Genomic DNA, 26,469 nt, shown 5'->3' on the forward strand with positions numbered 1-26,469 from the left:
ATGTTCTTTCCAACATCCACTCAGGTGCAAATAGTGCCTTAAAAAATGTAATTCATGTGGTGTTTGCTGTGATACTAAGAATTTGAAATATATCAAAATAGTCATCAGGAGTCAGGAGGGGATATTGATCATCAGCTGCATTTTATTAATTCAAAAACGTTTTAATTGTGTGTTCATTTGTCTGTTTTTAAAACATCATGAATAACGGTGATGTAAATATGAGCATGCTGGGCTAAATTTACACCTGTTGGACTATGAACCAGATCCATACCTGCCCTTTTCAGCCAATCACAGAGCCAGCTCTGTTAACGGCACCTGGGGGCCTGATGGCGTCGCTTTCTTCATCATCCAGGGCCTCGCTGACCTCGGTGAGGAAAAGATGACCCTGTTCGTCATCCTGCTGCTGGGTTACATCATCATCCTGGGCGGAAACAGCATGATCATCTTCGTGGTACAAAACGAACACACCCGTCTATCGCCTCATTATTGATTATTGATTATCGGATCGTAATCTCTGCCACTGTTTTTGCTCATGCAGGCGTTGACCGACCCAAAGCTCAGCTCTCCCATGTATTTCTTCCTCTACAACCTCTCCTCTGTGGACATCCTCTTCACCACCATCACCATTCCCAAGATGCTGTCTGGCTTCCTGACAGACGTGAACACCATCACGGTCCCGGGCTGTTTCCTCCAGATGCACTTCTTCGTTCAGCTGGGTGTTACTGCCTACGCCATCCTCACCGTCATGGCGTACGACCGCTATGTGGCCATCTGCAACCCTCTGCGCTACACTGCCATCATGACCCGGCCCGTCCGGATGCTCCTCGTCGCGGGCGCCTGGGGCTTCGGCGCCTTCTGCACGCTGCCGGCCACCTCCATGAGCTGGCAGCGGCCGTACTGCGGCCCGAATGTGGTGAGGAACGGCTGGTGTGATCTGTCATCTGTGAGGCGGCTGGTGTGCGCCAACACCTCAGTGGACAACTTGGTGTCCGTTTTCTTTGCCATACTGGCGCTATTTACCACAGGAGTCCTCATCCTCATCTCCTACGTCCTGATTGGTGTTTCCATATCCAGGATGGGTGTCGCTCAGAGGCTGAAGGCCGTCGGGACGTGTGCCGCCCACCTGACTGTGGTTTCCATCTCCTACGGCTCGGCTTCGTTTGTATACATCTCCTACCGGGTGGGAAACTTTTCCCCTGAGGTACGAGACCTTTGCCTTTGTTTTATTACGCCTCAACAAAGAGTATTTTTAGCAAGACTAGCAGAGAGTCTTCTGGTTGAAAGCTTCAGAAAGACAAAGTGTTTGCCATGCTAGTTGTCTGGCTCTATAGATGGTCGGCCAAGAAATTTGGTTCTCTGGATGAACTGCAACAACTGACATTTCATCTGGTGTCATCATAAACAATAAAATCCAATGCGTGGCAATACGAACAAATGTTAGCATGCAAAAACACTAAAGTAAAATGTTGTACATGGACAACATGAAACCTGTTAAATCAGAATTAGGGATCCGCATTTCAAGCAAAAATACTATTCGATAGTCACAGTGAACTATTTGAAGATTATTGGAATAGTTCAAACAAACACTCACGCACTTGTATTAGTTTGGATTAAAGCAGATGTTGATTCATCGCTGCCCACAACATCGTCCGTCCACTCCGGACCAAGCACCGGGTGGGGAGGAGAGCGAGCCGGGATCAGAGCTAAGCTAACCCAGCTTGTACTTAAGGCTGCTTCTAGCTAATGTCTGGTTCCATGACGTGGCTCAAGACAATAACCGTGTAAACTATTGGATTTTTTAGAATTTAATGAATATTTGAGCATTTGAAAATCACGGCCCTAATCAGTGTGTTATCATCATATTAGATAGTGGAAAAGTCAGGAGTGATCCTCTGGGAACCATGAATATTCACAACAGATTTCATGGAAACCATTTGATCTTCAAGATAACTTGTTAACGAAATTGGTGATTTAAGTGAAATTTGGTCAAATGGTCACAGGGACCTTAAATATTAGATACGTCAAGTAGATTCATGGTTGTTTGGGGACCACGATTTATTGGAAATGCTCCCAAATTACTTGACAAACTGGACCATCCAAACTCACCATCCTCAGAAAGCTTAGTTTAACTAAATATTTGAAAGGGTAGTCGACAAAAAGTGTGATGGTCGCCAAAACTATTAGGAATCATGTTGATGCTGCGCCGCCATTTGGGGATCACAAGGTTTTCATAGCAAACTTAATAAACTGTTACTGACTTGTGTGCTGAGTGTTGGACAGCAGACTGTGACGCTCCGGTGGGGACAGTTGCCTTTTGTGTTTGAAGAAAGCGTTTGAAATTTGATTCTGTTTCAGGTTCGCATCGTTGTGTCCGTGCTGTTCTCCGCTCTGACTCCTTTCCTGAACCCTCTGATCTACAGTCTGAGGAACAAAGAGCTGAGAGAGTCCATCAGAAGGACTCTGAGCCGCCTCAGACCTGCTGCTGTGTTTCCCACCAAGGACGTCAACTCGGTGTCCTGACGGGGAAATAAAAGCTGAAACTGAACAAGCACGGGTCTACATGTCTTTGTGATTAAAAGTGACTGTCTTGCACAGAAACTTGTGATTTTTAAGTCTTTTTGAATCATGATGTGTTTATTCAGCTCTACGAACACACACAAAACTTACTGCTGTAAATTTAATATAACAGCAACAGCAGCTCTTCAAACAGTCTTTACTTGTACAAAAGGTTTGGTACTCAGGTCTGATAACGACTAACAACTCTGTCAAGAAGCCAAAGAGGCTTAACGAGGCAGGATGAAAACCCAGTGAGACTAATCAGGTGGGCAGGAAGTGAAGTACCTGAAACGAGAGGATGTTGAAAGAACTAAGACGTCACAACTAATGATTATTTTAATGATCAGTTCCTCATCATTGTTTTCCCCCACATATTAACGCAGTCCTTCTCAAATAGTGGGTGCGATGCCGGGGGGGGGGCGCGTGTGACCCCGGGGAACATGTTTTTTTTTTGCTGTACTAGAATAAAGTGTAATTGCACACCCCCTACAGTAGGTGGCAGTGGCGCTCTCATTGTCAGAGTGTGTGCAGGGAGTATCAGCTCTATGTGGAGGGTTTTGTTGTTGAGCATGTGTTCACACAGCAGAGCAGGAGAAAGGAGTCATGTGTCACCGTTCATTTGTCCAACGCTTTGCTGTTTCCACCCTCTGCTGCAGACATCAGCAGCAGCTCCAGGTGTTTAATTAGAGCTCGTTAAGGGCTCGATCAGGTGAGTAATGACCCAGGACAAGTCCTTCACACCCTGCAGTCAGAGCGCTGCGTACCGTCAGGACGTCCTCCACTTTGACTGGATGGTTTGTCAGTCGAGGAATGTAAAAATGTATTCTAGTACAGCTGAGTTCTGTTTTAGGCCACTTTATATTTCTACTCTTTCACTGTTACAGTTACTGGGACCAGTTACATTTCAGGCTGACATTTGACACCAACAAAACATTTGGTAAGCTCAGAAAATACAAAGCATTGTGATTCCCAGAGACGTTTCCTCTCTAAACGCTTTACATGGTTTCGTTTCACTAACTGCTCAAATGACTGTTAAAAGATTTAAAGATTAAAGAAAAGTCTATTTGAACATCACAAGTGATTTTCTTCGTCTGTCCTGTTCCATCAATCATCTCACGACTCCTCCTGCTTCAGTCACAGGAGCCTTTGTGCTGCAGACCGAGGATGAGCAGGATCTTAAAAGCAAGATGTTTACATGTAATGGAGTATTTTCAGCAGAGGATGTTCTTCCATAGCTGCAGTTTCTGAAGTAAAATGCAGAATGAAAAAGGTTTTTTAGAGCCAAAAACACAAAATGAACCTTTTCACCGCCATCGTGACGTTGTGGCTGCAGAAATGTTGCACATCTCAAAACCTGGACCAAAGCAATTCACATTTTTATATTCAAGAGTAAAGAAGGTATCTTTTTGACCACATTTGGTAAAAACTCTAAGCCGACCTTTATTTTGAAAGAATAATCATGTAAAATGAATAAAAACTGAGCTTTTACCAAAGTGTCCAGTTGCATTTTTAATACTTAAAACTAATTATAGTATCAGATACATTAAGAAAGCTCTTACAGTCAAGAAGCTTCATCAACTGAATGCATGTGAAATATTATTATGACATTTATTGACGAACAAACGTGTAAACGTGCTCTGTGAAATATGAGAAAGTAAAATGAGTTCAAACATTTTGCATTTAGTTTAAAAAACTGCAGCATCTTCAAGCTCTTCTACCAGCGGCTGTAAAGTACATGAACTCAAATTCAACTTAACCTCAAATAAAAAGCTTAATTCCACTAAACGTGTTCATGTTAAAGTCTGAGGAGTCATCAGTGGAGACTCTTCACACCCTTGACTTTATCCTTGTGAAACACGCTGGCGATCTTCTGTCTGAGCTCTTTGCACTGCAGCCCGTAGATGACGGGGTTCAGCGCCGGAGGGATGGCGTGGAACAGGACGGACGCCACTTTCCCACTGTCCGCCCACTCGGGCCGGCGGTGCATGATCATGGGGGTGAAGGATGCAACCAACATGAGGACGTACACGGCCAGGTGGGTGGCGCAGGTCTGCAGCGCTTTGCTGTTCAGCACCTTGTTCTTACTGCTCAGACACACCATGGCGATCCTCAGGTAGGTGAGCGCGATGCAGCCGAGCGACGAGCCCAGGATGACCACGGCGCTGCCGAGGCCGTAGATGTGGTTGATGAGAAGATTCTGGCAGGAGAGCTTGAACAAGGAGGCGTTGTCGCAGAACGGGTTGACTATAACCCGCCTGCAGCGCGTCAGGCGGATGGTGAGGCCCAGGAGGATGGCGACGGAGATGAAGGCCGCCACCCAGGCCCCCGCCGACAGCTTCACCACCATCCTGCTGGTCATGACGGTGGCGTATCGCAGAGGGTTGCAGATGGCCACGTAGCGGTCGAAGGCCATGATCATGAGCACGGTGTGGGAGGTGCCTGCGTGGAAGTGAGAGGCGAAGGCCTGAACGACGCAGTCGATGTAATGGACGTGCCGCTCGGTGATCGGAGTAAAAGCGTCACTGAGCAGGCGAGGAATGATGGACGTGGCCCCAAAAACATCGTTAATGCTCATGTTGCACAGGAACAGATACATGGGCTGGTGGAGGTTCCTCTCCATGGTGATCAGGACCACCAGGCCGACGTTGGACACCATGATGAAGACGTAGATGAGGAGCAGGAGGATGAAGGTGGGAACGGAGGACTGGGGGCTGACCTTTAACCCCTCGATGAAAATAATATCTGCATCCCACGTTTGGTTCTCCATCCTGCAGAGGGAAGCATCCTGCAGAGGATCAGACACAAAGGAGATCATTCATGAGCCCCAAGTGTTTTAAAACCTGAAATAACCCCTGAACATCAGACAGCTTTGACTCGAGGGAGAAAGATCAGATAGAGTCTGAGAAGCAAAACGTGAAAGAATCTATTATAGAAATGTTAAAAAAACAAATGACTTTTAATTTTCATTCCAGCTTTTCATACCAATAATCCTCCTTCCTTTGTTCATTCATCTTTAAATAGTTTTCTATAACATGAAATATTCTCGACTAAATAAACAACAGTCACAGTTTCAGTGTGTCAAAGCTCCTCAGGTGTGTTTTGTTCAGATTTGGTCACAAATAATTCAGATTCAAATGATGCAGATTGAAGAATCTCCAGAGAATCATACAAATGCTGAAATCTGTCATGTAAAAAAGACAAAATCCTCAATTGTTGGCAGAAATCTAACATTCTGAAGATATTTGAGGTTTTTTTCAATATTTTTTTTAAAGATAAGATAAACTTTATTAATCCCACATCAGGGGATTTCTTTGTGACAGCAGCTGAACAGTGAGACAAATGTGAAAAGAGAGAGAGACAACACATAGTGACATAAAGACACCATAAACATCCTCTATATATATATACAGATGTACAGATGTGTGCCCATGGGTTGTTATATTGCACCGCTGATCATTTGAACAGTAAATCTACGTCTAAATCCATTTATTTCCTGATGAGTCGGTCTAGTTTGTCTGGAAACACATTTAGATCAACATGTGAAAAAAGCTCATTTAGGTTTTCTTTGAAATCTGTCAGATCATTTGTGATTATGGATATTGGCTCATTGTGCTGATCTCCAGTCTGTACATGTTCACAGATAAAGACTCTGAGCTGTAGGTGAGGAGAGCTTCCTTCAGCTAAGACATTAGATAGAGATAAAACAGGAGAAGCAGCGCAGACATGAAGACATTAAAACACTGAACCTCATGGAGTTCTGATGATTATCACCTGACACGTTCAGCCTCCACAGATAACATGTGGACTGATATAAATCATGTCTTCAGGTCCTCTTCTCCGAAGCACAAAGCGCCCAGTCCCACAAAGATCACGTGATTAATTGTCCAAAACATCAGGTTTCATGGATGAAGAGATGAAAGTGTCTTTGGTCTTATTTAAATCCTGGAGCTGATTCACAGCACGTTTTCAGCTCACAGCTCACAAACAGGGAGTCTTACACATGAGGATCGTTCCTGCTCCACTGAGAACAAAGAAATACTGAGAACACCAACATTTAGCCTCACCAGTCAGACTGCTGCATCTCAGTTAGTCTCATTTCTTCACCAGCGGCTACGCTTCACTGCTTTAAATGTGATTCTCCAACAAATAGATTAAAAAAGAAAGAATATTTTACACAAAGCAGCTTTGAAACATCCAGTCTGAACCCTGTTGCTTTACTCATGCAGCGAACCATCGGACATCTTGACTTTCTGTTTTCCAGTATGCAAAAACACAGTGTATGAGGATAGGTGTGTGTGTGTGTGTGTGTGTCCTGTTTACCCCCGTCACTGTGGATCTCCTCCAGTCAGACCAGAGGAGATCTGACAGACTCCTTTTATAAGCTGAACACTGTGTTGTGTTGCCCGACAGTCACCAGGCGACCGTTGCTGTCAGCTTGGCATCAACATCATCATGTTTTCTCATTTATCCATTTCATTCATTTCCATGTTTCCACGTTGATAAAACCTGAATTCTTTAGACTGCACTCAGTGAATCTCCTCCCACCGGTTTATAAGCGATGACCAAAGAAAAGGAACATTAACATTAAGGGTTTTTTATAACGTATGAACACAGTGACCTTCAGCTCGTTGTCTAAATGTCCGTCTACAGCTTCACTGCTCTCTTTCGCTCTCATAGCATCTTTTTTTTAGTCGTAGACGACCGGCTGAGCTGCAGACAGCAGGCAGAGAGCAGCTGGTGAACACAGCGCAGCGTTTAGCAGCAAAAGAGACAGATTTCTCCCTCAGGGGGTGGTGGAGACCAAAAATGGAGAGAGAACTGGGACATGTCACTTAAAGTACATCTGACACCTGAACGCATCATTCAGTGCTAAATGATTAAACATGTTAATATACAACAGATCCATTCTCCTGTGTCATGAGGACTTTTTCTGTTGATACTTTAAGTATGTTTAACTTTTACTTTTACCTAAGTAATAATATTACCCATCAGTGAAGAAAACACCTTGAGTGGGAGTAAACACCTGATTATTGATTATTGGCTATGTGATTAAAAAAAGAAACATGAGATTAGGAGTTTAATGAGTCTGGCACCAGATCCAAAACAGAGCCAGCTATTGGGACCCAACTGCAGAGAGAGAGCAGATACATTGTGCTTGTGCTTCGGTACCACGTCACCATGTCCCTGTAAATATGATGATTATCTTTTGTCTGACAGCTTTGATTTGCAGTCCGTAGATCACAGCGTTCATAGCAGGAGGGACCACGTGGAACAAGATGGACGCCAGCTTCCTGTGATCTGATAAGTTCTGGAAACGATGGAGGATGATGATGATGAAGCCCGATACAAACATGATGACGTACACCGTCAGGTGGGTGGCGCAGGTCTGCAGCGCTTTGCTGTTCACAGCCTTGTTGTTCCCGCTCAAACACACGATGGCGATCCTCAGGTAGGTGAGCGTCACGCTGCACAGGGACACGGACAGGATGACCGCGGCGCTGCCGAGGCCGTAGACGTGGTTGATGAGGACGTTCTCGCAGGACAGCTTGAACAAGGAGGCGTTGTCACAGAACGGGTTGTTCACCACACGCCTGCAGCGCGACAAGCGGGCGCTGAGGCCCACGAGAATTAGAATTAAAAGAAAAGCCACCGTCCAGGCGGACACCGACAGCCTCAGCACCATCCTGCTGGTCATGATGGTGGCGTATCGCAGAGGGTTGCAGATGGCCACGTATCGATCGAAGGCCATGATCATGAGCACCGTGTGGCTGACGGCTCCGTGGAAGTGAGCGCAGAAGGCCTGAACGACACACTCGTAATAATGGATGTAACGCTGCGTCACCGGAGTGAAAACACCACTCAGGACGTGAGGAATGATGGACGTGGCCCCGAACGCATCATTTATACTCATGTTGCAAAAGAGCAGATACATGGGCTGGTGGAGGCTCTTCTCCGTGGAGATCAGGACCACCAGGCCGAGGTTGGACACCATGATGAAGATGTAGATGAGGAGCAGGAGGATGAAGGTGGGAACGGAGGACTGGGGGCTGACCTTTATCCCCTCCAGCTGCAGAACATCCATGCTGAGAGTTTTGTTCAGCATCCTGCAGAGAGAATTCAACACTGTTCATGACTAAACCTGATCTGTCAGAGCGATCCTGTCCATACAGTCCTGAGCTGGGTGGAACAGTGGTGCTTTTCCATCACACAGTTTTAGCTCGACTCGACTCGACTCGACTCGACTCGACTCGACTCGACTCGACTCGGTTTCGGTCGTTTTCCATTACAGTAGCGTATCACCTCAAAGTGGGGGGGTCGTCATAGGAAGGCGGCCCGAATCTCCGGTGGCGTAATTTGTATGCGACACAAACAAACACAGCTGAGGACCTGGAGCGTTTGGTTTGTGTGGAGCCGTTTACCTCGTTCACAGAAATAATAAAAACAGAGGGTTTGATTCTTGTGAACGAGTCGCTCTCATGACTCATCCAGTGATGTCACTCGTGGCCAATCAGAGGCCTGCAGTCTGGTGACATCACATTTTTAGCTCGACTCAGCTTGCTTGGAACCCCGGCAGAGGAGGGACTAAAAAAGTACCTGGTACCAGGTACTATCACCTAGTGGAGAACCAGAAACACAGAGTAGAGCCGAGTAGAGCCGAGTAGGTGCTGGTGGAAAAGCGCCATTAGAAAAGTAGAAAGCTTTTTGTTCGGTAACTCTGTTCTGACAAGTAAAACAGAACTGTATCTATTTCTTAACTAAAGAAATGAACAGCAACAGTTTTATACACCCCTCCATCCATAATGTTTGTCTCTCATGTGCAGTAGGACCACGGTCACCTCAGTCTACGAACCATCACTACTTAATATTCTTATCATGTGTATTTGTATGTAGTTTCCCTGCAGACTTTCATTGCTGCCTTGTCTTTTATTCTGCAGCTTTGTTTCTACGTACCCGTCTCACAATAAGCTCTATTGTATTCTGTATTGTAAGTGCTGTAACCTGACACCACTGTTTGTTCCAGGACAAAGATATGTGCAGATAACTTCCTCCACTACCTTGTCATTTTGTTTTAAATATTCTTTCTACAATATTTTTCCTGCCTGTCTTTGAAATAAATATTTGATATAAAATACTGTAGTTCTCTCATGACAGCTTTTTACTGCTGAAATATTACACAAGTTGTTCCACAGATGAAGCTGCACTGAAATCTAACTGATACCTTGGAGATGATTTGAGGTTTTACTTTAGAGGCTTTTAAAGTTTGATTATACGATTTTTTAATCTTTGGTTTTGTAATGTGAATTAATGAATGTGCACATGTTCCCATGTCTGTGAATAAATCTGATTTAAAAAGTGTAACTCACAGGATCAGTTTGCTTCTTTCTGTCATTGTTTCAGACACTTTGGTAAATGTAGGTTAACCTGAGTCACTCATGACCTCAACATGTGGGTATAAAAAGGTTTTGATATGTCTGAGAAAAGCCAGAATAAAGTCACATTAGCTCTGTTACATAAAGTATTTGCTCCCACTGTTCGCTCTTGTTTCAGTGAAACCAAAGTAAAGCATGTAAACACTCAACGGTCGCCTGAAAGCATTTCACTCACCTCCTACATCACTTAAAAACATACGGACAGTATCACTGACAGGAAGATGATAGCTGAAGTTATATCATGTTGGTAAAAGTATTCTACAGCTGAAAAAAACAAGGAAACGAGGAAACGAGTCACCACTTCATCTGAATCTGACGTTCATTCATGTTTCATCTATTCTTTAAAAGGTTTTTGCCACATGAACACAATCATCTCCAGTGCATTCATCCCATGCTTCATTTCTATGAATGTTAAGTAAATGTAAATATTAAATGTCAGTTTTCCTTTTCCTTCTTTCAGTCTTTTTCCAGTTTGGATTATTTTCCAGTTTGCTGTCAGATTACAGTCCGTCAGCATCTAGATTTCTGTAACATACAACCAATAATATTCAGTGAACAGTGGATCATTCTCAGGTTTACCTGTGATGACATGAACGTCCTCCAGTGAGACCAGAGCTGGACGGTCGGACTCGGCTTATGAGCTAACAGTAGAGCTCCTGGTGCTCCTGGTGCTCCCTGAGGGCCTTTATGTCCACACGGACAATTAACAAGATGTTTTCACTTCATTCAGGTTCATTCAACTTCTCTCAGCTTCCGTCTGCAGTGATCTCATGTCAGACTTGATCTTATTCCAGGTTTGATATTTAAATGGAACAAAAGTAGAAATCATTTTATAGCTGGCTCCAGGTTGGTGAAACAGCCGACTAACGTTCTCCTCATACTTCTATAATCTTCAGCTCTGTGGAGTCAATGCTGAGCTGTCGGTATGAGTTGGTTTATCGAGGTATAAAAGTTTTCTCTGTAGAAAATACAAAACCATTTGATTTAATTGTTTTTCTGTAATGTACAAGTGAAACGTGTGCTATAATTACAGCACAAAGAGATGTTGTGAGATTGTACACATAAATGCTTCCTCAAGGTAATATCATCATTTTCACCGTTATGCAGATGACACCCGGTTATACTTATGAATAAGCCCAGATGAAAACACTGAACTCCAAGTCTGCCGTATGGACATTAAGTCCTGCGTGATCAGTAATTTTCTGCTGTTAACTCAAACTGAGGTCACTGTGCTTGGCCTTAGAGACACTTTCCAACTACATATGTTCTCAAGATGGCATTACACCGGCCTCCCGAACCACCGTAAGGAATAAGATATCATGGTTGTGGCCCCGAATGCATCATTTACACTCATGTTGCAAATCATTCAATCAGACAAAATGGACGGCAGCCATGTCGATGTACGACCTTTCCTCTCCTCTATTGCTTCTACCAAAATAATTGACCTCATCAATTAAATTATTGACAAAAGCGAGCTGGCACTAATGTTGACCTGAAGACATTTTGACTGGTTCTGGTGATGGTTTTGAGGTTAGAGGTTAGAAGCTGGACCCAGTTCACTCACTATGAATCCTCTTTGTTGGTGGTGTTTGTTCGCTTTTTATTGATACAGCAGCTTCTACACCTAAAACAAGAGGAAACCAGCGAATGTGAATTTACTCTGCAAACTTTAACTGCAGCTGGTTACAAACACTAAAGAGCATTAAAGGTTCACATGTGTAGGGTTTGTCCTGTATGCGTTTGTTCCAGGCCTGCAGAAGTTTATCATATATTTATTTCATAAAGATTTGTGTGCAAATCAATATTTATATTTTTTTAGTGCCATCAGGGGAATCTGATGTTTACATGTTTGATGTGTAATGTTTCTTCACCATGAGCCCTCGAGTAAATACCAGTAATTATGATAATAATATAATAAAATGTAATAATTGTCCTGCCTCATTTAATAATTAGTTTCACAAATTATTCACCTGTGTCAATGTGAATAACTGTAATCACTTATAATCATAGCCAGCATAGAAAGCATTAAAGTTGATCTTTTATTGAAATTGCTTTGTCTTATTGTTCATAACGAGATTTATTTTCACCAGAGCGTTTTTACTATAGTCCTTAAAGGAGCACATGAAGATCAGTGCACATCATGAGAGCTACTAATTACTTAATGTCCTTTGTGACGCTGGAGGAGAAAATAACCCAGACAGTGTCTGTTATCAAGGTTATCGCATTTTTGACAAAAAAGCCTTTGGGAGGAAAAATCTCGGCCTCTGCTGCTTCAATTTTGACCCCAATTTTCTTTTATGAGCCGTCTGTTGTGAGCGCAGCACTAAACACACACCACTGAGATGAATTAATGATCCTTTAATACTTCACAATTCCTAAAAATATAATTAAAACAAATGAAAATGAAGAATATATTAAAGAGATTACACTGGATTGGAGTCAGTATTTTATGTATAACCGCTTTTGATCAATTATAGATGTCATACATTAATACTTAATTTATTATGTAATTTCTTAATATTTATAAAGAATCTTAAACTAAATTGTCATTATAACCATCATATGCAGAAGTCTTGCTGCTCCTCTGATCACGCTGAGAATCATTTCACATCCGTTAGAGCGACTTTATTGTTGCTGAACGCAGCCGTAATCCTCTGCCTGACCTCTTTGACCTGCAGCCCGTAGATAACAGTGTTCAGGGAGGGCAGGACAACGTGTCCCACAATGGCCGCCACCTTCCTGTGGTCGGACAGCTGAGGGAAGCGGTGCAGGACGACGATGATGAAGCCGGACACCAGCAGAATGACGTACACGGCCAGGTGGGAGGCGCAGGTCTGCAGCGCTTTGCTGTTCAGCGCCTTGTTCCTGCTGCGCACACACACCTCGGCGATCTTCAGGTAGGTGAGAGTCACGCTGCCGATGGAGGAGCCCAGCAGGACGACGGTGTAGCCGAGGCCGTAGACGTGGTTGATGAGGACGCTTTCGCAGGAGAGCTTGAACAAGGAGGCGTTGTCGCAGAACAGGTTGGGTATAACCCGCCTGCAGCGCGACAGGCGGACACTGAGGCCAACGAGGATCGCCACCAGCACGAAGGCTGTTCCCCAGGCCGCCGCCGACAGCCTCACCACCATCCTCCCGGTCATGATGGCGGCGTAACGCAGGGGGCTGCAGATGGCTGCGTAGCGGTCGAAGGCCATGATCATGAGCACCGTGTGAGAGGCGCTCGCATGGAGGTGAACACAGAAGGTCTGAGCGACACAGTCCACGTAGTGGATGTGGCGCTCTGAGTTCGACAGCAGAAGATCTTTGAGCACATGCGGCGTGATAATAGTGGCCCCAAAAACATCATTAATACTCAGGTTGCAGAGGAGCAGGTACATGGGCTGGTGGAGGCTCCTGCTCCTGAAGACCAGCACCACCAGGCCGAGGTTGGACACCATGATGAAGATGTAAACGAGGAGGAGGAGGATGAAGGCAGGAGTGAAGGACTGGGATGTGACCTTTAACCTCTCCAGGATGAGAACATCCTCAGTGAAAGTCTGGTTTCCCATATCCCATCTGTAAAATATCAACAAAGACTTTCCTGCAGACAACTGTAATAAATCAATGAGGTCACAGTCAGTGAAAGTAAATATTCAGACATGTTCACGATCCAGTAAACTGTTTCCAGGAACAATGTCACAGAGGTCACTTTTAGAAAAGACACACAGTCACATCCAGTCTGCTTTCTTTAAAGTTGCACAATATCACCAACCTGCCTCCAGAAGCCTTCCAGTCTGCACAGCATCCGCCTTCCTCCGTCCTCTTCGTCCTCTTCGTCCTCGGGAAAACAGCAGAGGAGCAAACCTTCCTCCGGGAAAGACTTCAAACGTCATTCATCAACGCTGTGAGCAGCACAAACAAATTCTATCAACCTCAAATGAATTAGACAGAGACAGATACAAAACATGACAAATAAAACTAAAACTCTCAATATTCTGGTTGAACTGGCCCTTTAAAAATGCTTGAAGATTTGATTTAGTTTCTTTCTGAACACAAGTTATCCTCCACTTTCATAAGCTGCTGCAGCAGAACAACGATCCTTCCTCTCTTCAGTCAGTTCAGTGAAACAAGTTGTATTCAGATAAAAGTGAGTTCTGATATCTTGAGCGGGGGGTTTCACACCGACACCTCCCTCCGACCCACCGCAGAGGAGAAAGAGCAGACGCTTTTATTCGGTGCATCAGCATCTTATCACACCTGTTGCCTGGCAACCACTGATACTCATCATGTGTTGTAGTTTAATTCAACACGTTGGCAGAAAGAGATGATTTGTGTTTTGGCAGGTTTGTTCGTGTCTTTCACACTAATATCATGAAATGCTGTTTGCTCCATTAAACCTTCTGGATCAGACACATTTCTTTGTTCCTTCCTCATTGTCCATCCATTCATTGTTTCACTGTTCCACCAGAGAGGAGAGGACTCTGGACTCTGGACTCATTTACTTTTGTGTTTGAAGTTTATTCTTATTCTTTTGGAGCTGTGTGTAACAAAAAGCAATTCCCCCCTGGGGATTATTAAAGGAATCCTGATTCTGATTCTGATTAGTTAAAAGTGGAGCGTGGTTTGACATTTTTCTCATATTTGTGACGGTAAAAGACCAAATGTGGTGCAGGTCCCAGCATGCCCTCAGTGGGCGCACTAGGAGCAGGGATGTCTCTTTACTTTCCCACCTCTGAACCCTTTTCCTGCTACGACTCATCCAGCAGTTCCTGAAGGAGCAAAACGTCCACGATAGATTTAAGTCCTGACGCCACTGACATATAGGTTATACAGTTAGTTTATCACATCATATTACATTTTAAATTGGTACATTATGTTATAATATGTGATGATGTGATCCGTCACAATGATCCAGTAGGTTATTATAGGAATCATGTTAGGAAACGTTCTGATATACAGTATTATTGCTTTTTATTGTTCACATCATTAAATGTACATTTACAGTACGTTCTGATGCTGTGATATATGACACAGTCAGGATCCATTAAGTTTATGATGATACATAATGATTCATTATGTCAAAATACAATGCGGTGTGACATCATACAATCTGATCTGACATCATACAATATTATACAGTACAGTACATGGTGCTGTAAGATACACAGTGCTTCATGATTAATTAATAAAAACCTTTATAAAAGCTAGATTATTGCCCTCGTTTGCCATAAATAGACGATATGAACAGCTGGAACATCGACTAGTTTCACATTTTCATTTGGTGTCTGTGGTTTAAATTCTCATGTTACAGAACAACATGGACATTTAACTTTGAGAGGTTTCATGACAGCAGGTTATCAGTGAAGGAGTGAACACAACAACTGTTCCCACGAGACGTCGGAGCAGTGAAGGCCTGCATGTAATTGTTCCAAGTAGTTATTAGAGTTATTATATATTATAGTTCTTTCTCTGCACAAATGTATCCATGATGCACAAAAAGTGAATCATGTAAAAGCCATTACAGCCCCTTTACTCTGAAACACCGCCATGATTCGCTGTCTGATCTCTTTGATCTGCAGCCCGTAGATGACGGCGTTGAGAGCAGGCAGAGCCACCTCGCCCACAATGGCCGCCACCTTCCTGTGGTCGGACAGCTGAGGGAAGCGGTGCAGGATGACGATGATGAAAGCCGACACCAGCAGGAGGACGTACACGGCCAGGTGGGAGGCGCAGGTCTGCAGCGCTTTGCTGTTCAGCGCCTTGTTCCTGCTGCGCACACACACCGCGGCGATCTTCAGGTAGGTGAGAGTCACGCTGCCGATGGAGGAGCCCAGCAGGACGACGGTGTAGCCGAGGCCGTAGACGTGGTTGATGAGGACGCTTTCGCAGGAGAGGTTGAACAAGGAGGCGTTGTCGCAGAACAGGTTGGGTATAACCCGCCTGCAGCGCGACAGGCGGATGGTGAGGCCCAGGAGGATGACCACGAGGACTAAGGCTGCCGTCCAGGCCGCCACCGACAGCTTCACCACCATCCTGTTGGTCATGATGGTGGCGTAACGCAGGGGGCTGCAGATGGCCATGTAGCGGTCGAAGGCCATGATCATGAGCACCGTGTGAGTGGTGCTCCCATAGAGGTGAACACAGAAGGCCTGCACCACACAGTCGACGTAGTGGATGTAGCGCTCTGACTGGGGTGTGAAAAAGCCTTTGAGCACATGTGGGGTGATAATAGTGGCCCCAAAAATGTCATTAATACTCAGGTTGCAGAAAAGCAGATACATGGGCTGGTGGAGGCTCCTGCTCCTGAAGATCAGGGCCACCAGGGTGATGTTGGCCACCATGGCAAAGATGTAGATGAGGAGGAGGAGGATGAAGGCAGGAATGGAGGACTGGGATGTGACCGTTAACCCCTCCAGGAATATGAGGTCCTCGCTTAAAGTCTGGTTTTCCATTTCTGTGTAAAACTGCACTGAAATTAAAGATGAGGAAAAAAATGTCACACAAGAGTCTTTGATAGAAGAACAAGTCAGACGGAGATCAGATCATCGCTGCAGGCTGCTGACACAATAATAATAATACTTATAACAGCTGTGATTATCACTACCACTGCTAATAATGATAATAATAATGATAATAATGTACTTCACTCATACAGCTCTTCTCAAGACGTAGTTACAACGTGTTTTCTGTGGTTGAAGCAGGATTAAAAACACAATAATAACATACTAATAATGAGAACAGGACAGACAAAACATGCTGGAAATGAAACAGTGAGCTTATATCAGTAAAAAGCTGTTTAAAGATGTCTCTGATTCTGCAGCATTAGATATCCAGAGCTCAGGGGCCCTGATGTACGAGTACGAGTAGGAGCTGAACTGTGAAGATCAGTAAAACGTTCAGATCAGTTTTCTGCATCGACAGACAACCTGAGTTTACTGAAAAGAGAAAGAAGAAGAATAGTTAACTAGTTAAAACACGCTCTGTAAAGGAAGGACACATTCAAACATCTGCCAACAACAGTCCACGTGTCCATGAACGCCTCCTGCAGCTGCACAGTGTACGGTGTGTGTTTGGTAGCATTACCTTGTGCACCATGAGACCCCCTCCACCCCGGAGCCGAGCTGGAGCAGCACACTCTTATATTTAGTGGCGTGGTGAGAGACTGCAGCATCTCACGTGACGCAGTGTCATCTGTGGCATGAACATGTCTAATGATACAGGATGTAATCCAATACATCCAGATACAGTCAAACATCTACAGTTATCATACAGTATACTGTTATATAGTTTATAACGTAGCATTACGATGGAACATGTTGTGATATCCATCATGACATGTTACAATACTTCAAATCAAAGATGTTCTGGTATTAACTGAGTGGCCACTGAGCAAAACATACTTCAGTCATGGCCGTGATACCACGTCAGACAGGATTCAAATCCAGGATACAAGCTAGTTTTTGAAAACTCTGACACTACATATGTAGCATGTGTGTAAAGTTTACTGAGTTAAAGTCTTTTGTCTGTCATGTCCCGTCGTATTGGTGAAGTTTGTCTAGACTTGTCTCCCACTTCCTGTTTTATTGTGAAGTCTAAACTCTCCTCTTGTTTCAGGCTGTTTGACTTCCTGTCCTTGTGTGTTTCCCGCCCGTTGTGATTGTCTGCCCCGCCCTGATTGTTTCCACCTGTTTCCCGTTACCTCATGTATAAATAGTCTGCGTCTCCCTTTCTCTCCCTTTGTCTCCCTTTGCCTCCCTTTGTCCTGTGCCCGATCCTCTTGTTCATGTCCAAGTGCTCAAGTTGCCGTTAACACCAAGTTGTCTTTCTGTGAGTAGAGTTTTGCCAACGTGTCATCAAAGACTGCTCCAACTGTCTGATAGTGTTCTAGGTAGTGATGGTGAGATGAAGCCTCATGAGGCATTGAACCACTTGAGCCAAATGGGTCGAGAAAGGGTTCATTTCTCGAAGCTTCATGTGCACATGAAACCACCAAGTGTAGAATCACAGGCAGCTGAACCACATGATGTATGAGGCATTGAATTTTTGTGTCTGTTATGTCTGTTGGGAGTGAATTACAAAAAATGTATGACCAAATAATTTCTGTACATAAATTATGACATATGTGCATAATACATTTTTTGAATGTATTGTGTGTGTGTGTAAATTTCCCCAAAATGGTAATATCATAATATGGCAGGTTGTGCAATGTTTTTCTGAAAATGTCATGGGCGTAATCAGGCAGAGGACAGTGAAAGTGCTTGTGGAACTAGGAAAAGGGCACAGATTATGCTGGTGGAACTTGGACAATGATGGACATGACAGGGGAAATGTTATTCCTTTTTATTCAGAAACAAGAGTTTCTCAACAGTTTTTGGTTTTAAACGATTTCTTTTTTGAATGGCGCCTGAGGGGGTCTATATAGCTGTAAAACCTCGCGGCAAAATCTGAACCACTTCCCGAAGCAATCACGTGGTACAGCCGGGCAGCGAGGCTTCGGACGTCATCATTTTACGCGCTTCGCAGAAACGCCCCCTTCATTACTCGACACGTGCTTTGAAGCCTCGGCACATCTCGGAGCATCACTAGTTTTAGGGTCGTGCGTTTGAGTCCTTTTGGTTCTCGGTCTCTCGCAGAGCACGACCGAGCTACTGTTAGCTAATGAGTGGCGGCTACGTACGAGCCGAAGGCTGATCGTGGACGTAGTGGTCGTATCATCAGATCTGTGGCCAGATGTTATGGACTCAGGAAGTCTGAGGCAGGAGTGAAGAGATGCTGCAACGTGAGCAAACAGAAGAAAAATCTAAACCAAATCAATATTTGTTGCAACCACTTCAAAGCAGCATCACTTCTTCAGGGACACTCAGGTGTCTCCTGAGGCAGCAGCAGGTACCAGCAGGCCAGAGGGAGTTCAGCAAGGCTGTGGAGGAGGACCATGGTTGGGCCTGAAGAAAGTTCTGGCAAACCATTCAACAACTCAAGAAGGGTAAACGGGGAGAGAAGCCCCGGCTGAAGGACTTCAAGTGTCTTGGAGATGAGGTGAGGAGCTCAGACTAGAAGGTTCTACAGATGCTCGAACTCATGAAGCTTTAAGATAATCAGATGGTGCTTTAACAGGAGGATCGTGAGTTGAGATGACCAAACAAACTGTTGTAACTTGGCTCTACACGGTCACATCTTTACCAAAGTCCACATGCCTGAAGACATCTACAGGTTGATTTTGAATCACTTTGCTGGACCCCTCTGAGCAGGTTGACCACAGCTACCTAGGGTTTGGCCAAAAAAGGACCTTGATGATGCTAAATTGTGAAGCTTTGAGTTTTCAACGAACATCATTTTGACGACAGATTGTTTGCCATGAAAGGGGAAGCTTTTTTTTGGCCACACACGTCAGGAAGCCTGAAATGTGACGTGGTTTCTGAGCCTGGGTGTGAAGGGGATCAACGGCACCCCCTACAAAATTTCAGTAAACGCCCTGCAGTATGTTTCACTTAGATGTACAAAATTCGATAAGTATGTGTACTATATCCAGAGAAGTATCTTGGTGCCTTGCCGTTAGCCATTTTGAATTTAATGTGAAATTCTGGTGTATTTTTGGCTATTTGGACCGAAGGTACTTAAACAAACTTGGTCACTGTGTATAAAAGGCATTAATCATGAAAAGTTGCTCAAGTTCATGTCAAATATCAAACTGTTTGGTTGTGGCACAACTTAATATTCAGTGTTTGGCAGGAAACAGGAAGTGGTTGTAACTTCAGTGTCCAATCTGCACCACATTTTACATGTTTGATAAGATTCCTGGCCTGAAGACGTCTACATGCCAGTTAGCCGTCATAGTCATTGTGTCACCGACTGGCAACAGAGAGAAAACAGAGCAACACAGTGGACACAGGAAGTGACCCTCAGCTCCTCTGTGCTGTGTACAAAGTGCTTGAAAATGCAGAAACATGTCGGCAAGCCTGCAGCCGCCCACACGGCGCCATGTTCAGAGGAGCAGGGCTTCTTACAGCTTTAATTTGTGATTACAGTTTTCTTATGTTAAGAAAAGCTGTAGCTAAAGAAAAACACCTCTTATGGTCACCAAGAAGCTGTAATTTATCTTCCTTTGCAAAGACTGATGTTGTTTATTGAGTTGACACTAAAAGCTGAACCCTTGAATTATTGTTTAACTGCTGTAGTTGCTTTTTCAAAGCGAGGCCTTTTACTGTAATCAGCCATGTTTGGTGCTCCACAAGGGACCTGCACCTGCACCTTCACCTGGAGTCCTGGAGCCTAGTTTTGTTGGACCATTTCTCATGTCAAAGGTCAAACCTGCAGCTGTTACCCATGACGACCCTGCAGCATGTGCATTTATGGTACTCTTCATATCTCACCGTTCAAACATAAAGCTCGTTTATCATTTAACACAGTTTGTGTCTGCTTACGGCTTGTTTTAGCCATATGTATCAAAGGTACTGGATTTCCACTCACTCTTCACTTGCTCTGCAGACTAATACATGTCTTTATTCTTCAGACAACTTTTCCTCTGATAGTTTAATTTTAGTAGCAAACATTTTTAATGCTCTGAATGCATTGTAGAATTCATCCACTTGGCACAACATCATGAAGATTTAAAGATGGTGGAGAAAGAAACTGCCACCGATTCACAAACATGAAAGGACTGCTGCCTGTACTGAGTTTTATATTAATCAATCATTTCATTGTTGTAACACTTTTATTTCCATATTTATGAGGGATCCTGTTTGTTCAAAGTGTGAACTACTTAATGAAAATAATAGTAGTGATAATAATATCATGCATAATACATCATCTGTAATTTCTATGTATTTAATGTCTTTAGACACAACATGCACACAGATACAGAACAAATGAATGAGTTCCATGACGGGAACAATTTAAACAGCCGACACGTACACATGTAAAAATGAATACATAAATCTCTTTTCATAGAGTAGTGGGGCATGAAGTCAGGCAGACAGACGGATATTGATATATATGTTAAGCCTTAGATAACTTCAGGGTTAAGAAAAGCAGCGAAGTCGAGCACATTTCTCCTACATTATGCTTTAAACCCCATTTTATTTAAAATAACGGCATTATTTTTGACAGGAATTTCCGTATCTCTTTGGACTGCACGCCGTAAATGATGGGGTTGAGGCTGCCGGGGATGATGTGAAACAGAATGGCAGAGAGTTTCCTGTAGTCGGAGTACTGAGGGAAGCGATGCAGAGTAATGATGATCACTCCACTGAGCAACATGATCAGATACACAACCAGGTGAGTGCTGCAGGTCTTCAGGGCTTTACTGTTCAAAGACTTGTTCTTACTGGTCAGACAGACCACTGTGATCTTAGCGTAGGTGAGGACGATGCTGCCAATGGAAGATGTGAACAGGACCACGGTGAACGTGAGGCCGTAGACGTTGTTAATGAACACGCTCTCACAGGAGAGCTTGAACAGGGAGGCGTTGTCACAGAAGGGGTTCGTGATCAGAGTCCTGCATCGGTTCAGCCGAACGGTCAGACCGAGCAGGATCCCGACCAAAACAAAGGCCACCCCCCAGGCAGAGAGCGTCAGCCTCACCACCATCTTGTTGGTCATTATGGCGGCGTAGCGCAGGGGGTTACAGATGGCCACGTATCTGTCGAAGGCCATGATCATGAGCACGGTGTGGGAGGTGGTGCCGAACATGTGTGTGGTGAAAGCCTGGACCACACACTCATAATAACTGATGAGGCGCTCGGACGGAGGCAGCAGGATGTCCGACAGCAGACGGGGAACCATGATGGAGTTTCCCAGGATGTCGTTGACGGGCAGGTTGCAGAACAGGAGGTACATGGGCTGGTGGAGGTTCTTGTCAATGAAAACCAGGACAACAATGCCCACATTGGCCAGTACAATAATCAGGTAGGACAAAAAGAAGAAGAAGAAAACAGGGTACGTGAAAAAGTCTGTGACCTTTAACCCCTCCAGCTGGAGGGTAAAACTGTTGAATGTGTAGTTTTCCATCAACCTGAAACAAAAGAAACATGCATTTTGTCTTTCCAGTCTGGATGCAACACATCTGCTCTCTGATCAACATCTGTACAAACACTAACAAGGAAGGGAAAACTTTAAGTTTGTGAAAACACATTGAAAACTGAGGACACATTAGAAATAGTTCAGTGATTAAATAGTTAAAGCATTTAAAGATAACCTTTTCCTCTCTCTCTCTCTCTCTCTCTCTCTCTCACCCTCACCTGATACCTACCAGCCGACCCTGTGGAAGGAGGTCTCGTCCTCTCTTGTTATTAAAGGGTTCAGTCATGAGTGACGTAACTAGAGAAGTCAGGTCATCAGCAGTGGATCCACAGAGACTCTGCTTCACTAACGATGACGGTCTGCCACAGCTGAGTAATCTGAGTGAGACATAAAGACTTTGTTCAAATGGCTCTAATAATATTCTGTTAATAATTCTCTCTGTCCAGAATATAATCACGATTAACACATGAGCTTGTTTTAAAGTCTAACTTGAGCTCCCCTAGTTTCAATAATTAAAGTAATGATTGTACATCCTTCAGGCTCGTCCCTCTGACCAGTTTCACTCTTGACTAAATCCCCCGGGACACTAAGGCACTACAGGTGAGCTCCATCTTGGTGCCCTGTGACGACCCCTCCACCTGAGGCATCCATGCCCCTTTTCCTTTGTCCTACAGGTGCTGGATGGAGGCCACCATTTCTGGCAGAGGACTCCCCTTCTTTCGTGTCTTGGCAAAAGTTATACCTGGACAGTACTTGGCACCTCCATCGAGGTTCCAAAGGAGCAGAGCTGATACTAAAAGGTGTAGTCAAGCACTGCAGACTACCGATTGGCCGAGCGAGTCGTAGCTAGAACGACGAGAATCAACACCACTATCCCACCTTCGATGTCCATCGTTCCTGTTTGTGTCGCACTGAAGACGATCACATCCTCATTCACACCGGAGGAATCCAAGTTGGAGGAGACTCTTCTTCACATTCACACCCCGAAGCTGCTTCTGGGGTTCAGACTCAGAGGAGCCGGGGATCGAACCTTCTGATTGAGGGACGACCCGCTCTACCTCTGGGTTTACCTCCATTACCTGCAGTGGAGGAAGTACCTGGTACCAAACAGCGAGTTGGGTCGACTAAAGCCAGACCATGCAGTGGAAGCCTTAGTACGGACTTGGCTTGGGAATCAGTGGCAGGTTCAAGACCACAGCACGGAGTGTGGACCGGTAGCTTGCCAGTCCTGGGCGCCGCCACATTACAGCCCATCTCTCCCACACTGCCTGCCAATGCAGGGGGGTCCTGTGGCTGTCATGATTCACTTATGGCAGTTCAATCCCTGATCTTTCAGTCCACATGCCAAGTATCCTCGAGCAAGACACATCTTAATACACTCTTCCCTTTTCTTGAAGGACCTGACCGTACTTCCTCTCAGAGATGGACGAGCACCTTACCTCCAGCATCTCAGCTCTCCTCAACAAACCTAGCAGGGGAGTCTTTGGTTTCTCAGCAGTCTGGTTCCCCTGCTCATGTGGCTACAGAGGCCTAACAGTGACATCACCACTGATCAGTGCTGCAGAGTTATTGGAGTACCTAAAGTATGTGGTGATAGGTGAAGTACTGCTCCCATCATCTGTCTGACTGTCTTCACATGTATCCCAGTGTTCATATCGCTGCATGTGTGATTCTGCTGGTGTGTCTTTACTTCTAACCCCCTCAAACACCATGTTCTGTACCAAGAAAGAATATTCAGAAACCAGGATAAGATATTTACACACCACCTGGTTTCTATGAGGCTTCTACAACTAGACCAGGTGTCTCAAAACTGGGGAGGGCTCATCCAGGTTTACATTTGCAAGAATGACCAGGATACTGGTGTGCATGTAGGTGTCTCTGTCCAGTGGACTCGGTTTGGGTCGTTTTCCATTACAGTTGCGTACCACCTCAAAGAAGGGGGGTCGTCATAGCAAGGCGGCCCGAAACTCCGGTGGCGTCATTTGTGTGCAACACAAACACAACTAAGGACCTGGAGTGTTTGGTTTGTGTGAAGCCGTTTACCTCGTTCACAGAAATAATAAAAACGCCTGGTCTGTTTCCAGGTTTTAAAAAATGGCGGGTTTGATTCTTGTGAACGAGTCGCTCTCATGACTCATCCAGTGATGTCACTCCCTGGCCAATCAGAGGCCTGCAGTCTGGTGACGTCACATTTTCGGCTCGACTCAGCTCGCTTGGAACCCCGGCCAAGTAGGTAGTAAAAAAGTACCTGGTACCAGGTACTATCACCTAGTGGAGAACCAAAAAGACAGAGTAGAGCCGAATAGGTGCTGGTGGAAAAGTCCCATTAGAGGACTACAAAAGTTTAACTTTGGCCACTAAACATGAAATTACTGCTTCATGCTCATGAGCCATCTTTCACAATGGAAACAGGAAATGAAGTTGGTTTGGATTAAAGACAAAAACATGTTAGTGTTGGTGTGGTCTGAGCCACAACACCCCCCCGCTGAGTGATGTATGACCTCACTGTTTCTCCTCCTCAGTTTGTTTGCTGTTGTTAAACTGACTAAATGCTAATTAGAACCAGAGGAACTCTGCAGGGAGGCCTCAGCTCAGCCAGCCCCCCCACTGCAACCCCGGCCGAACTGAATCAACAAGCGTCTCTGTAGAGGAAAGATCGTCTCCTCAGACCCAACAGGTAACACTCACACAGTTTCCCCCCAGAGGATCTTACCACATTTAACATTAACACTCAACATTTCAATCAACTTTTACATCATGAAACTTAATGACACAGAAGTTTGAATAATATTTGTTTGAGGCTCAGGAACAAGAACTATGGATGGAATCTGTTTTGACATCATTGTCCTCCAACTATTTCTGAATAGTACGTGTTTTTGTAATATAATATATATATCATATATGCTATTATATATATATATGTGTGTGTGTGTGTGTGTGTATATATACACATATATATGTATATATATGTATACATATATAGTGATGTATGACCTCACTGTTTCTCCTCCTCAGTATATATATATATATATACACACACACACACACACACACATATATATATATATATATACATTATACTATGCTCATTTGTACCATCAAGGCAGAGGTGCATTGTCAGCAAAGTAAAAAGGCCAAAGAGGAAAACCTCCAATGGAGGCCCAAAAGTTCTGGTTTTAATGTAAAACAGCACCGCTCGGAGAGCAGGGAGTGGATCGTCCTTCATATTGGGCCGTTATGAGGTGAAGGTGTCATTTACAGTTTAATACTCATCCTCAGTTCAGTGTCAGAAAAGAGAAGTCTGACCGCTGACTTTGAAGTGTAGAGATTGTTGCTCATATTGAGGTGTTATTGGGCTGTAATGGGAGTCCTGAAGGCCTCGGAGCTCCCAGGAGTCTCAGTGACCAGCAGGTTAATAGAATTACAAGCTGCAGTGAGGCGTTCAGGGGCGTCGGACAGGGAGCCGCTCTCTCTCTCTCTCTCTCTCTCTCTCTCTCTCTCTCTCTCTCTCTCTGGGGAGGCTCCAGCCTGCAGACCTTCTCTGCCCTCTGGCTTTACTCTCACAGTCATCATCCACCTCTTCTCTCTGCTTTCTTACCTCTGTGTGACTCCGGTCCACCATGTGTTCAGCACAGGCTGGTAGCCTTCCTCCATCATCAAGTGTACACCGCTAGGACTTAGGCCAGGCTTAGCTTAGCCTAGCTTAGCTTAGTTTAGATATTGTCTCACCTGACTCACGGTTTGGTTTTAAATGTATCTAATGTTCCCCTCAGGATCAATATTACAACTATTACAGGAATACCTTCCCTGACCCCTCCAGCGCCCTCATCAGGTGAACAGTGTCCAGTGCTCAGGTGTTTGACCAAACACCTGCAGAACCTGTGACATTCCCATCAGCCTCAGCTGGAACGTGTCGCCTGTGTCAGCCTGAAAAATGTTCCACTGGACTGGAAACATGGAGGTTTGGGTTAAAGTCATTACCTTGGTCAGGTGAGTGGAGCTTTGTTGTCATGGTGACAGTAATAAACCTGTGACTAATGCTTGGGAGCGTTCGTGGTCATAGAAAAAACAGCAGGGAGGCGGCGGACAGATGGGCTTCTAGTCCTGCGGGACAGTTTTTGGAATAATGGGCAATCTGAATGTTAGCTAACATGCTAACATGCTAAGCTAAGATGGTGGTCGTGGACATGAACATTATTCCTGCTAACCTGCTAGCATGTTAGCTTGGTCCTTGTGCTCAGTGTCCCACTTGTCTTTGGGGGGTCGTTCTAATTGTCATTATCGTTCTTCACTGCCTGATGTGATGGAGGATCATTTATCAGAGGACGGCAGATCGTCCAGTGAGTGCCTGGAGATCCCTGGAGCCTTCATTAGCGGCTGTAATCAGTCCTGTGAGCTCTGGGAAACATCTATTACTGGGCCCGTCTCCGCTCCCACCGGGGTAATTACCACTAGAAACACTTTATTAGTGTTTTGTAGGGAC

At 44.6% G+C, this 26,469-nt stretch overlaps 6 protein-coding genes across 6 annotated transcripts; 1 reads left to right on the forward strand and 5 right to left on the reverse strand.

Moving 5' to 3' along the window:
- Positions 1-197: 197 nt before the first annotated feature.
- or6at1 (odorant receptor, family 6, subfamily AT, member 1) lies at positions 198-2,520 on the forward strand. Its single transcript, XM_070844115.1, has 4 exons — positions 198-207; positions 285-451; positions 539-1,201; positions 2,356-2,520. Exons 1-4 carry the CDS (start codon positions 198-200, stop codon positions 2,518-2,520), a joined length of 1,005 nt encoding a protein of 334 aa, XP_070700216.1.
- Positions 2,521-4,202: 1,682 nt separating this feature from the next.
- LOC139212914 (olfactory receptor 2F1-like) lies at positions 4,203-5,323 on the reverse strand. The gene has a single exon (XM_070843482.1). It carries the CDS (start codon positions 5,321-5,323, stop codon positions 4,370-4,372), a length of 954 nt encoding a protein of 317 aa, XP_070699583.1. The 3' UTR covers positions 4,203-4,369.
- Positions 5,324-7,729: 2,406 nt separating this feature from the next.
- Positions 7,730-8,671, reverse strand: LOC139213427 (olfactory receptor 52N5-like). Its single transcript, XM_070844116.1, has one exon. It carries the CDS (start codon positions 8,657-8,659, stop codon positions 7,730-7,732), a length of 930 nt encoding a protein of 309 aa, XP_070700217.1. The 5' UTR covers positions 8,660-8,671.
- Positions 8,672-12,586: 3,915 nt separating this feature from the next.
- LOC139213428 (olfactory receptor 52N2-like) lies at positions 12,587-13,537 on the reverse strand. Its single transcript, XM_070844117.1, has one exon. It carries the CDS (start codon positions 13,535-13,537, stop codon positions 12,587-12,589), a length of 951 nt encoding a protein of 316 aa, XP_070700218.1.
- Positions 13,538-15,472: 1,935 nt separating this feature from the next.
- Positions 15,473-16,420, reverse strand: LOC139212630 (olfactory receptor 52N5-like). The gene has a single exon (XM_070843106.1). It carries the CDS (start codon positions 16,418-16,420, stop codon positions 15,473-15,475), a length of 948 nt encoding a protein of 315 aa, XP_070699207.1.
- Positions 16,421-21,047: 4,627 nt separating this feature from the next.
- or70b1 (olfactory receptor, family 70, subfamily B, member 1) lies at positions 21,048-21,974 on the reverse strand. The gene has a single exon (XM_070843433.1). It carries the CDS (start codon positions 21,972-21,974, stop codon positions 21,048-21,050), a length of 927 nt encoding a protein of 308 aa, XP_070699534.1.
- Between the last annotated feature and the right edge of the window lie 4,495 nt (positions 21,975-26,469).

Source organism: Pempheris klunzingeri, chromosome 14, assembly GCF_042242105.1.
Source record: "Pempheris klunzingeri isolate RE-2024b chromosome 14, fPemKlu1.hap1, whole genome shotgun sequence".
NCBI lineage: Eukaryota > Metazoa > Chordata > Actinopteri > Acropomatiformes > Pempheridae > Pempheris > Pempheris klunzingeri.